Source organism: Pelophylax lessonae (assembly GCF_965119305.1).
Source record: "Pelophylax lessonae genome assembly, chromosome: 5".
NCBI lineage: Eukaryota > Metazoa > Chordata > Amphibia > Anura > Ranidae > Pelophylax > Pelophylax lessonae.
Genome location: NC_138772.1, coordinates 196,818,722 through 196,831,951, shown reverse-complemented (window position 1 = coordinate 196,831,951; position 13,230 = coordinate 196,818,722). Strand labels below are relative to the sequence as shown.

The window sequence follows — 13,230 nt, the reverse complement described above, 5'->3', positions numbered from 1 at the left end:
CAGCCAGCTGCAGTCCGGTCACGGTGCCAGCCAGCCACCCACGCACCACAAGACTGGGGAATCAACAAAGACCGAGTCTTGCTTGTGCTACTTCGAGACAGAGGAGCATACATGCGGAAAGGAATGAGGCTTGCCTCATTGTCAGACCTCAGTGTCATGACACACAACACCCTCCAACTTTCAAATGATGGTCTGTCAAACCAAAGAGCTTTGATCAATATAGGTTTTGAGAAGCATGAAGAGATTAAAAATGTTGTGCTTGCAAGTCTTTTGAATCCTCAACACAAGAACCATGCTTCCTCTTCTGATGATGTATTGTCCAAGGCAAAACAATGGCTGACAGAAGATATTCAACATGAGGTGCAGGAGGTTCCTGCCGAAAAGACAAGTCCAGAACAACATTTTTATAATCTGAAAGAGCAGCATGCTGCAAAAACAGAAAAATGTCCACAAATACGACAACGAACAGAAGAGAATCTTCTTCATCGTGGTCGAACTGATCAGGACATTTTCAGTGTTTTATTGGGGCCTCATGCGGAGGATTCAATTTCTTCTGAATCTGCAATAATGAGCCTGGATGATGAACTTCATCTCTATTTGAAGGAACCAGTAATTGACAGAAGAAGTTGTGGAAAGAAAATGAGGCACGCTACAAAAGACTTGCTTCCCAGGCTAGAAGATACCTCTCTCTCTCTCTCTCTGCTCCTCTGTTCTCCTCTCCTCCTGTACCAAGTGAGCATGTTAATGTAGTGGCAGCATTATATGAACAAAACAGAAGCAGGTGACCATGGACATGCTGAAATGTTTTGCTTTCTGCAGTATAATATTGTTCTACTTAACTGGGAGTATTGAAAAAGTGTAGTAGTACTACTAGTCCACTCCAATCCACTGTCTAGCTGTTGCCTAGCTTTTTTTTCCTAGCAGTTTTGCACTTACTGCAGTAGTTGCAGTGAGTACACTACTGCAGCAGTAGTCCACTGACTCCAGTCCAATCCACTGTCTAGCTGTGCTGTTGACTAGCTCTTTTTCTAGCAGTTTTGCCCTGACTGCACTGCAATTATTGCAGTGAGTGAGTGCTCTACTGCAGCAGTTTATGCATCATTCACAATCAGATGATGTGAATGTCTGATGTCCCTGCAAGTGCACTTTTCCTATCAGTTTTCATGCAGTTAAGGTGTGAAGAACGAGCCCTTAAATGTTAATGTTTATTTATTAACATTTTTAACATGTTCAGTAACAGATTTTTGTCAAAATTTGTGTTTATTTTGCAAAATTTTAAATGTACAAAAATATCGGCCAATACCGATATGCGATCGCCAAAATATCGGTATCGGCAACGAAAAACCGATATTGGTCTATCACTAGTATGTAGGTCAGTGTACAGAGGTCAGCATTACGTAGGGCAGTGTACAGAGGTCAGTAGGATTAAGAGAAGAGTACAAAGGTCAGCAGTTTGAAGAGCAGTGTATAGGGATCAGTGAGGCAGAGGACGGGGGGGGGGGTCAGGAAGGTATGGTATTGGGGGGGGGCAGGATTCAGGAGGGTACAAGAATGAGGGGTCAAGAGGGCATAGTGCTGGGGGGGCCAGGAGGGCACGGTATTGGGGGGCCAGGAGGACAATGCAGGGGGTTAGGATGGTATGGTATTGAGGGGATTAGGAGGGCAACAGTACTGGGGGCATGGTACAGGGAGGTCAAGAGGCCATGTTGCAGGAAGGTTAGGATGGAATAGTGCAAGTAGGTCAGAAGGGCATGATGCAGGGACGTTAGGAGGATATAGTATTGGAAGGGGGGTCAGAAAAGTTATTTACTTATGGCAGAGCTGCATGTTCCCCACTGGCCCTCCTCTTATGTGTCATCTGCAAGTGCCTGTGGCACAAGGGGATGGATTGAAGGGAGAGAGCCAGTGCTGAGGCGCACACTGCAGTAAGTGTAGGAGCTCAGGCATGTTCGTTCACAAGCCCGAACCTTACCAAGCGATTTCCGAGGCTTTCCCCGCCCCCGCAGCTGTACGTATCAAGGGGTGGGGCTGTTTCTGCAGGCTGGGATTGGATGCGCGCAGTGAAGCCGTTGGGAAAAAAAACAGTGTTGGTAACCTGGGGACCTGTTTGCGATCCATCTTTCACCTACCCATGGACTACAGGTGGATCTCGATCGACAGGTTGCCGACCCCTGCTCTACAGTCTTCCAAAACACACATTTTACAACAGCATCTCTTAGCAGCAGAAAGCAGGGAGTGGAGATCTGAAGTCACACACACACTGCAGAGCTAGAGTACAGAGCTGAGTGTAATTAGCCGATTGGAGGAAAGGTAACATACTCCCCTCTACACAAGCTCAGAGAAACATATCTGGGGGTAGGAGTCATCTGCTGAGTGCTTAGGGGGGGGTGGGACGTCTCCGGCGAGGCAGAAGTGTCGGCCTAATTTATTAGGAGTGAATCATGAAGAGAACAGAGAGAGGAGAGTTTAGAGCAGAACCAGACTTCGTGATTTGGATTCAGGTTAGTACACAGTATAGTAGGATATGCTTAATTTTTCATGTCTGAGGTTCACAACCACCTTAACAACCGTATGATAGTGAAAAATGAACACAAAGATAAAGTATCTTAGAATTGTGTCATGATCCTGCTTATACAATTGGTCTGAGTAGCAAACAGCGGTAAACAAATTGCAACTAAATGCTATTATTTTCCATAAAACGGATAAAAAAGCCCATTCTTTATTTTCTATAGACCGCATCATATTTTTTTTCTATACGCCAAATGAATCTAAGGTCCCAGCAAACTATACCCCTCAATTCAAAATTGCTGGAATTATACAAAACATTATGCAGGGAGAAGGTCACACAAAGTTAGAGCTGTAAACATAAGGTGTTGAAATATTCACAGGAGTGACACCCAGTGTCACAATTTGTTGTAGCTGTCATTATATAAAGAGGAAACCGGCTCTAAGGGACTTTTGTCACACAACATAAAAAGAAAATGAGCCTGTTTTTAGCCACAGGGGTGAAGGACATTCCGTTTTTTACAACTGCTCTTTAGAGATGCTGAATGGATTGTGACTGTAACAAAATAATTATTTTCCTTCATCGGGTTTATTGAAACTGACCTTTACTTTGTAATTTCACATGCATTATTCTTTAATCCCTTGGAGTTTTATGCAAGATAATGGGTAAACTAGGCCTCTCTGACAACTATTTGTAAAGTGAGGTGCGAGGCCACGTTAACTTGTCTATAGCATTTGTTAGCACTAGCAAATAAAACACAAAGCAACATTTTCAACCACTCATCCGAATACCACATTATTTTGGATGTGGACATCAAGCAGTATATTTTTTTTTGCAACAATGCTCTACATGATTTTGGGAATAGGACTGTCCCTAGGCAAACCAGTTGCAAAGACTAAACAAGCAGCATCTTGACATTTTTTACCACCAATAAATTTAGATGAGGGCAAAAAAAGTAAGCTGATCCAACTTCATTGAAAAAATGCTATATTTAGAACTGTGAAGAACCCCAATTTAGTAGTATAAGCATCTCCTCTGGTAATATGCAGCCTAATAGAAAGCTTTAACATATAGAAATGTGTCTAATTCTTCTAAGGGTCAATACACTGTTCGGCCACCAATTGCTATGGTATTTTAGTCTTTTCTTATCTTAAACTTTTAACTCAGGAACTTCGCTCTTATAAAGGAAAATGGAGTCCATAAGTTTAATAAAAGGAAACGGGAGGTTAATTCAAGAAGACACAGCCAACAGATTACATCTTGATGCATTTTGCACTACTTTGCACTCTACAGTACATGTATTAAACACAAGGCTGGCAGGCCAAAGCCGGCCCACCAGGTCATTTTATGTGGCCCTCCCAACTCTACTGCAGCTGCGCAACTCCCCTTGTCTCTGCCCCCACCTTGTCTCAGCAGTCGTCAGGAGAGAGCGACAGGACCTAAAGTTCTGCAGCATCCCCTCGTCTCAGAATTCAGCAGAATTCAGCAGAGCCCTCCTCTGATCCTCTTCCAGACTCTGCACTGTCTGCTTTCCAGCTCTGCCTCCAGCTTCTTCCTGGGAAGCAGCACAAGGTAAAGGGGGGTAAACTGTGATTCAAGAGAGGGTGGGGGACTCTTGTTTTCAGATGGCAGGGGTTCTTGACATATGATGTAACAGGGGGTGCTCTGGACATCTAATCTTACAGATACAACCAGTCATTTGAGGGCAACCATAATACAGATGTGGCCTGCAAAGAAATTGAGTTGGACACCCCCGCTCTACAGCATGAAACATGTGCAAACATGTATCTATTTTTTTTTAACTAACCTCCTTCCCTCACTTTAGTCATGGACTCCATGTTTCTGTTTGATTTATTCCTCAGTTAAGTAGATTTGTGGAGTCAAAATAATTTGAAGGGGTTGAATGCGTGCTGTTTCTTCTAGCGGCAGCAGTCTTATTACCAGAACTGCCTGAACCTTTCCTGCTAGAGCAGTGTTTCTCAACTCCGGTCCTCAGGGCACACTAACAGGCCAGGTTTGCAAGAAAACAGAAATACATCCACAGTTGATATCATTTGCTGCTCAGTGATTGTGGTATTCTAGTCTGCATCTCCCTAAGGTAATACTTAAAATCTGGCCTGTTAGTGTGCCCTGAGGACCGGAGTTGAGAAACACTGTGCTAGAGAGTGGAACATGGAGTTCCGACAAGCCAAGATATTTCATTCTACAAAACTGATAGTTCAGTTTTTGGTAGATGCTGGAAAATAGAACCACCTATATCTCTGAAGGATTCTATTAGTAACATAACTTTATTCAAGTTCCTGGGTTTGCACACCTGCTGTCCTAATAAGGAGATTCTACTGTTCCTTCTGGTTTTTTCATTATTTTATATTGTTTAGAAAGAAAAGGGAAGTGCTGGCTCTAACAGAAGAGAAGTACACCCAAAATACCTACGCAGACAGAGACTACGGTAGGGAGATCATGTTTTTATCGATGGAATAATCCATCCAGCCTAAAGCAGGCCATAGATGCAGTGTAAATTTTGACGGCAAATTTCATTTTCATTTTAATGATAGTCTTTTCAGTTTTAGTCATATTTTTGTCACCTGCATTGTTTTCGTTTAAGTCATATATTAGTTGATTAAAATGGAATTAGTTGACTAAAATCTAATGGGTTTAGTTAAATTGTAATGCTTTATTTTAGGCATTTCTCTAGAATTTCCAAACTCATTATATACTGATTATTTATGGTATTAAGGTTTGAACATGCACTACAGACACAGATTTAGCCGTTGTGATATAGAACATCTTCATAAATAAAATAAAGTTTCATAAACAAAAAAAAATATTGTTTTTTGGCAAACAGAAATGCAAGAAGTGCAACTTTAAAAGATAAAAAAAAGAAAAACATTGTAAACTCTATTGGCTGTATTGCCACTGCAAATATTACCTGAATATATTACCAATAATAAATATTAAGAAATAAAAATAAGAAAAGCCTCTTTTCCAATTTATGTTCTTTCAGCAGCTTCGTGGATGGCCCCTACTTACATTCTTGTGTGGTAGTGCAACACATGTTTAAACTTTAATTTGCTATTATTAAAGGCTGGTGACTGAATTGTGATGCCGATTTAAAAAAGGCCATCAGAGGTCGCCAAAGAGAAATTGTAAACAAGTGTAATGTGTGGAACTGCATAGGAAAAGGAAAGGATTGATGGGAGCCTGCATCTCAGATGGGAGTGGGGAGCTGTCTCTGCTGGGAGAGCACAGTGATTTGTGCTACTAGAGGCTATAGTCCCTGGCAATAATCGCATGCAAAAATTTGACACGCTGGTTGTACCCAATTTGATCGATGGATTGACTTGAGTACAATCAGCCAGCCCTTAAATGGTTCAAATTGTGGTCAGTTAAAGGCAGTCCCTGAGTTACAAATGACTCCTACTTAGGAACAGAAGTCAATGCCGGTGGCTTGTGTTCCATGCTGGTCCGGGATACCACCGAGCAGCCATCTTGCAGCGCCAGACACATCCCACACTTAGAGGAAAACAGATTTTGTCTCTAAATATGGAAAGGTTTCTTCACCGAAAGAGCTGTAAAAAATATGGAATAGACTCCCTCCAGAGGTGGTTCTGGCTAGCTCACTAGATTGCTTTAAAAAAGGCCTGGATTCTTTCCTGGGTGTACAGAATATAACTGGGTACTAATATTTATAGGTAAAGTCGATCCAGGGAATATCAGATTGCCTGTCTGGGATCAGGAAGGAATTTTTTTTACCCTGATGTAGCAAATTGGATCATGCTTTGCTGGGGTTTATTTTCACCTTCCTCTGGATCAACTGTGGGTATAGGATTGTTTATATGGGTTTTCATTGCTGTTTTTTTTTTGTTTTTTATTGGTTGAGCCAGATGGACTTGTTTCTTTTTTCAACCTGACTAACTATGTAACTATGTAGCACTGCAGTACTGCATGGCCACAAGAGCCCCGGATAACATGACTGCAAGCCCAGAAGTGCCCGGAACATTCCACATCCCTGCACAGGTTAGAAATACAATTAAAAATGCACTGTTTCGACTTACAAACAAATTTGACTTAACAAGCCCACAGTCCCTATCATGTTCGTAACTCGGGGACTGCCTGTAGTGCTGAACCCGTTGAAATGGGAATGGACTTTGGCCAGCATTATAGTATCAAAGGCATATACAGCAAGTCTCCTACATGCAAACTTTCAAAGATGAGAACATATGTTTGCACGTAGAACCCTGTAAAGCTGGGTACTGAACGGAAAAACAAAAAACTACAGATCGCTGTACCAACACAAGCAATGTTGGTGCAGCAATCTCCCTTGCTGTGCCTTTGTGCTCTGAGAGGGGGACCCGCCCCGTCAGAACACACTGATCAGCGTTTGCAGCCTTTGCCTGCAAGCGCTGATCTTTGCTGGACTTACGAACAAGTTGAACTTCCGAGCGAGTTCCCGCAATGAAACTCATTCATAAGTAGGGGACTGGGACCCACTGGAACTAGTCGAGAGCTAACAAAGACCCCCCCCCCCCCCCCATAAATATATTACTTTCGGCTTGACTGACTATTTACAAGAAACACTAATATGCAGTTCTTTTTAACGGTACATATATTTTTATCTACATTGTTTGCATTGAACTACAACAAACTGAAATGAAATGTATAAACTTCTTTTTAATATTCTATGGAGTTTAGAGACTTCAGCTCCCAATCTATTGGGAAACCACTGCCACTGAATGACCACTATATGACATTGAACATGCAGAGAGAAAAACCAACAAGAAGCAGCCTCATGATGCAGCTGAAAAAGATTATTCTGGGAACTGTCAATTAGAGGAGAGGATACGAGTAAGGCATATAGGACTGAATAGGAAATAAAACACTGATGTGTAAAGGAAACCATGACAGCTTAAAGTGGAACTAAACCCATTGATTTAACAGTTTAAAAAAAAAAATTATATTCCCATAAAGGGACAAGAATGTAACAAGTCACGTTGCTGGCCCTCTCAGCCAAACTGTCAAACGATCAAATGGCTGGTGTAATAACTGATCACATGTGCAGCATCATGGCAGCTACAGCTAAAGAACAAACAGAGGCCAAGATGGCAACTTCCTTGGCTAAAAAACAACAGAGGGGTTGATTTCCACCTTAAATATTATTTTACAGCAACATTTCTTTATCTTTCAATGTCAATGCTGAGGAAATTTGTATTAAAATACCTATCAATAAGTAAGTGACACCATCCTTATGTCATTGAGAGTATACAGACCAAATTACTGTGAGATGCTTCTTGAGGTCTACAAGAAAAATAGCAGTACCCACACAAAAATAAATAATCTGTTAAGGTGGGAGTTAGAATTAAAATGCATTTGTCTCCATAATCTACCGTTGCACAAAAAGATCCCCCCTGTAGTAATGGGACTTTAGGGGCAAGGAGAACACCGCAAACATCAATATATAAAGAATAGATCATATTAAAAACATGAAAACATGTTATAGACATACATTTAAAAAAAAGAGAAATTGGTATACAAATATAGCATGTTAACACAATGGATATACGTGTGTATAGACATATCCTATATCCTAGTGCATATCAGATAGATGCACTTGTTTCCATCGCACCCAACGCATTTTGGGAAATACCCTTCGTCAGGGGTATAATATTAGGAAATAGTGTGCGGATATTGTTTTTCAAATTCACAAGTCCAATAGCCTACTGGACAAGTAGAAAGAACCAATATGTTCCAATAGAGGAAAATGGGAAATATAAGATAAGGTGGGAGGAGTTTGTCCCGGTTCTCTCCACAAAAAGGTCCTTTATCAGCCCGGTTGCCAGAACAATAGGAGGGCGCTGAGGAGATAATAAGGAAAAATCACTCTATGCCAGATGTGCAGAGTCATCAGCTAAAGGGATATGGATATCTGCCTGCAAATTGCATGGGAAATATATTGCCTCTCTTTGGCATGAGCAGCATCCTCTGCGTCCTCCAGTTCCGCAATTTTTTAAAAAAATTAACAGTTACCAGTTTAGAGTTACAGAGGCGGTCTTTTGCTAGAATTATTGCTCTCGCTCTGATGATCGCGGTGATACTTCACATGTGCAATTTAAACAATGTTTACATTTGCGGGCACGACTTACGTATGCGTTTTCTTTGGTGCGTGATCCCATGGGGACTGGGGGTGGTTTCAAATTTTTTATTTTTTTTTTCTCCCATTTATTTTTTATTTTTAAAACTGTTCCTAAAAATATATATACAACCACTTCTTTAAGCCGATGTACAGGTACGTCGGTATACAGGAGGCGGTTAAGCACCTTCTTATAAAGTTATTAAAAGGATAAAGTACCAAAATCAATGACAAGAGGCAGTAGTAAAGCAATTTAGCTTAAGGCTGCATTCACATGTCAGCGTATAATCGCGGGCAGAACCGCCGCGGTTCCGCCCGCGATTCGGAGATTTATTGCAAATCGCGGGACGCCTAGCGTTGCCCGTTGATTTGCAATAGTCCCCCAAACGCCGAGCGATGTTGCCGCGATTTACGCCCGCCGAATCGCGGCAACATCGCGCAAACAAAATCGCGGGACGCAATACGCTCCAAAGAAGCTCTTGTACTTTTTTGGAGCGTATTGCGTCCCGCGATTTTGTTTGCGAGATGTTGCCGCCGAATCGCGGGCGGAACCGCGGCGGTTCTGCCCGCGATTATACGCTGACATGTGAATGCAGCCTTAACATTTTAGCATTGCTGAAATATTTCCTGAATAGCATTAGCAATCAAATGGATAATTTTAATTGTGAAATGGAAAGCACATTCAGCATTGCCAACTGTAAGGAACATATTTCTCTTTTATTTAACAATATGACCAATGCGCATGAAATAATTGAGATGTGGTGCTTTTTCTGGAACTACTAATCATTCAATCAGCTGTAAAACTGAAACTGTGGCTGGAATGAAAGGACATTAAAGAAGGCAACATACACTGGTCTACAAATTTTGGAAAATATTCGACCTCTGAGATAAAATGTGCCAATTCTTACATATTTTCCATTTAGATGCATTGGAAAACAGGTGATCAAAAGGAGCTGTTGGCTAAAGTTTTCAAAATATTTTCCAAAAATGATTGATACACAGGCGGGTAGATTTGCCTACAAGGGAGGGAAGTGTCTGATGTTAATGATGCCTCGTACCTTCTCGACAAAGTACAGTGGAACAAGGACAATGGTACCACATAGAAGTGTATAAATTTATCTTCACTTTGAGACTAAAGATTATTACATAACTGTAATTTATTGTTCTTTTATTGCAAGATACATTTGTCTTGGTCATGTCTACCCATCATAGAGTTGCATCTGGTGGCTTGTGAAAGTGTCATTGCCTAAAATTTTCAAGGAACAGTTGCGTGATAATTTCCTTCAGAAACCAAGATGCCTTGAAACGATGTAGACGGGGCAGATAACTCCTGCTATATTCGTGGCGAGGTCACATTTGCATCTTAAAAGTGCAGTATGAAGGCAGTGGTAAAAAAGGAACACCCCCTTTATTTTGGATATTATGCAAAATAGGGTATCAGGACAGGAGTTGGGCACCCCATTATTGTTGCATTACATGTGTAACTTATCTGCGTCTTTGGCTAAACAAGAAGAAAAAGTTCATGCCTTTCGGAATCCCAATGGTGGGGAGGGAGCATGAAAATGTTACATGAAAAAACAATAAATAAATAAAAACAATTTATAATGATTGGCGAGGCACCATTCTCATTGCTATATCACATTTTGCAGAAATGTTATGGAGCATAATCGCACTTTCCCCTCGTAATTTTGAATTATTATGGTGCAATTTTGACCTGAAGCGGTATCTTGGAAACTGGAGCCGAATAATAATCAGGACTTCATTTTCCTTTATTAGTGACCCAGTTCTGGTAAAATTCAGCTACTTTAATTTCGGAGGCTGTCTCCTTGTTGACCAGTGATATATTTAAATCCCATAGTATTTTTTTTTTTTTTAACTACTCAAAAATGGTGGCTTATGCCTACGCTGCATGAAAGTTTAATATATTAGTCTTAAAGAATAAGTTTAGCTTTTGGAATATGTTACATGTAATATGTTCCAGCTCCTGCTGCCTCTTCCCCCGACACAAGTGGGGGATCTTCTCCTGAAACAATTCAAAAACAACATGCCCATGCGGGGCTCCGCCCACATGACAGCATCATTAATTTGCAGTTTCCTGTGAATGAATAAACTACAAGTACCGCCAGCCACCGCAGCAGATGGCGTGTAGCATTCACAAGCAATTACATAAAAAACATATTTGAATATAAATAATCACCTCGGATTCTTCAGTAGACTCTTCAGGAGTCATCCCTTCCTAAAAAGCAAATATAAAAACATGTCATTAGCAAAAGACATATTTAAGATTCATTCACAAAAAATAAATAAATAAATAAATAAATGCATGGCTGGCTACTATAATATGATCTTTTAAAGTAGGGGTGTCCATCTATTGCCTAAGAGAGTGAAGCATGAAGCCCAGGCATGCCTGGAGGGACACCGGGGATGCTCTGTAGGAACAGCAGCCGTGGCAGCCATCACAGATAAAGCCCTGCCTATGCACGCCTGCAGAGACGCTGAGCAGGCTTGTCTGGAGGAATGCTGGGCTGCTGTGTTTGCAATACCACCGGCATCAGCAGAAGCAGGAACTCCCACTAGTTCCAGAGAATTAAATGACACATGGTTGGATCTAGGGGGCAGCTGGGGGGGGGGCTCCACTCCCCTCCACTTCAGTTGCCAAAATAGAAGATCGGCAACTCTGCGTATATTCTCATTAAGAATGTAACACAAAAACACAGATTCAGATACAGAGATGTGGCATCTACAGTAACATCTTTGTATTTAAGGCTGTATTTTTCTGTAGAATGTTTGAACAGAAGAAGAGCCCTTTAAGGGGTTTGGAATGCCAGGAGGCAGGGCGGGGCTTATGGTCATGTGCTCACCGTGATTGGCTGTCGCGTCGGTCACATGATCAGGAGCTTTCCGTTAACAGTCAGTAACTGTGTCGGGAGTCCTGCAGCCTCATAGGACAGTCAGAGCAGAATGAAAATTCCTCCTACAAGCTTTAACCACTGATAGAAGTCACAAGACTGGTATATACTGCTGATGAGAAAAGGTAATTAGGTGTTTATATTTACTAAAATAATTGCATTTCCATGTTCTGTGTACTGTGGGGGACCAGATATAGTGAATGCAGGGTCCTGGGTTTAGTAATACTTTAAGTAAAGTTTGAGAATGGTAGTTTTTAAAGTCACATGAAGGGGTGATACAAGTGATTAACCATTATCACACTTGAACTATTCAGATACAGATGCTCTCTAAGCACCATTACATCTGTGTAGATTAACTACACCGGATTAAAAAAATTGTGAGAAGCAGGTAAAAGGTTGAACTTTTGTTCACATGGGAATACAGCAAAGAAGGCGATGATTGCTTTTTGTTACAACACAGGTGGGTCTGATGCGAAAGTCACTTTTAGATTTACAAAAATACCCGTATCTACTTCACTATATATCAGATTTCATAAATGTCCAAAACTCCATCAAAATGTCATCCCATTCATAACAGATATAGCAGTGGGATGAACCATCCTCTGGCAACTTTTTAACCATAGCAAACACCACATCAAGGATATTTGGGCTTTCTAAAAAAAGCTTTGTGCGGAGACCCCCCCCCCCCTGTCCCAAAGAACCCTCGTCCCCATGTTGGGGGCATGTGGTTTGGTCCAGGTGGAGGTGGGACCACTTGCTCAACCCCTCTCCTTTCCTGACCTGCCAGGCTGCATGCATGCTCGGGTAAGGGACTGGTATGGATTTTGGGGAGGACCCTACAACATTATTTTGCCTGGAGTTCCCCTCAAAATCCATATCAAACCCAAAGGGCCTGGTATGGAACCTGGGGGGGGACCCCCACACCAGTTTGTTTCCATTTTGGCATGAAGTTCCCCCTCAAGATCCCACAAGCGCAAGTCGCAACACAAGTCGGATCTCATCATGATCCGACTTAAGATGTGACTTCTATTCAAATCAATGGGCTTCATGCCGTATCAAAGACAGCTCATAGGTAACTATTGATTTCGAACAGAGGCAGGAAAAACCCTGCTAAAAGCACATTTTTACAGCTGCTTTTTCCTGGCGTTGGTAGTGGCTCTGCAGCTCGTTTTTTTTCTATAGCCCTGTGTGCATGAGACCTAAAAGCCTTGACCACGGTCATGCATTTTGCTCCACATGCCAATGCAGACAAACATTACGGATATAAGAAAAGCTATTGATTTGAATTTTCTCTCCATAGACAAGCATTTTAATTTTATTTCAAAAGAAAAGTATCTTTAACCACTTGCCGACCGCCGCAAGTACATTTACTGCGGCGGTCAGCCCCGTACAGGCAAAGTGACGTAGTACTACGTCGCTAGCCTGAGAGCCTCTAGGGGGAAAGCGCACACCGCCAGACCCAATGTCCGCCGGTCACTCGCGATCTCCAGGTGGAGAGGGAGAAAGGCAGGCGGCTAATGTAAACAAAGCCGCCTGTTATTCTCCCTGATCTAACTGCTGAGATCATACGATCCTGCTATGTAGGATCATAGGTCTCTGTGGTTACATCACTAGCCACGCCCCTTTAAAGTTAGAAGCATGCCCCTAGGGACACATTTAACCCCTGCATCTCTAATAAAGTAAACCCC

The 13,230-nt window shown here is 41.8% G+C and overlaps 1 protein-coding gene across 1 annotated transcript in view; it reads right to left on the bottom strand.

Moving 5' to 3' along the window:
- Positions 1-13,230, bottom strand: part of VPS41 (VPS41 subunit of HOPS complex) — a 493,288-nt gene that overhangs the window by 453,421 nt on the left and 26,637 nt on the right. Inside the window, exon 2 of the mRNA XM_082258639.1 lies at positions 10,831-10,869. Coding sequence (XP_082114765.1) covers positions 10,831-10,869 — 39 coding nt within the window. The remainder of the gene's footprint in view (positions 1-10,830; positions 10,870-13,230) is intronic.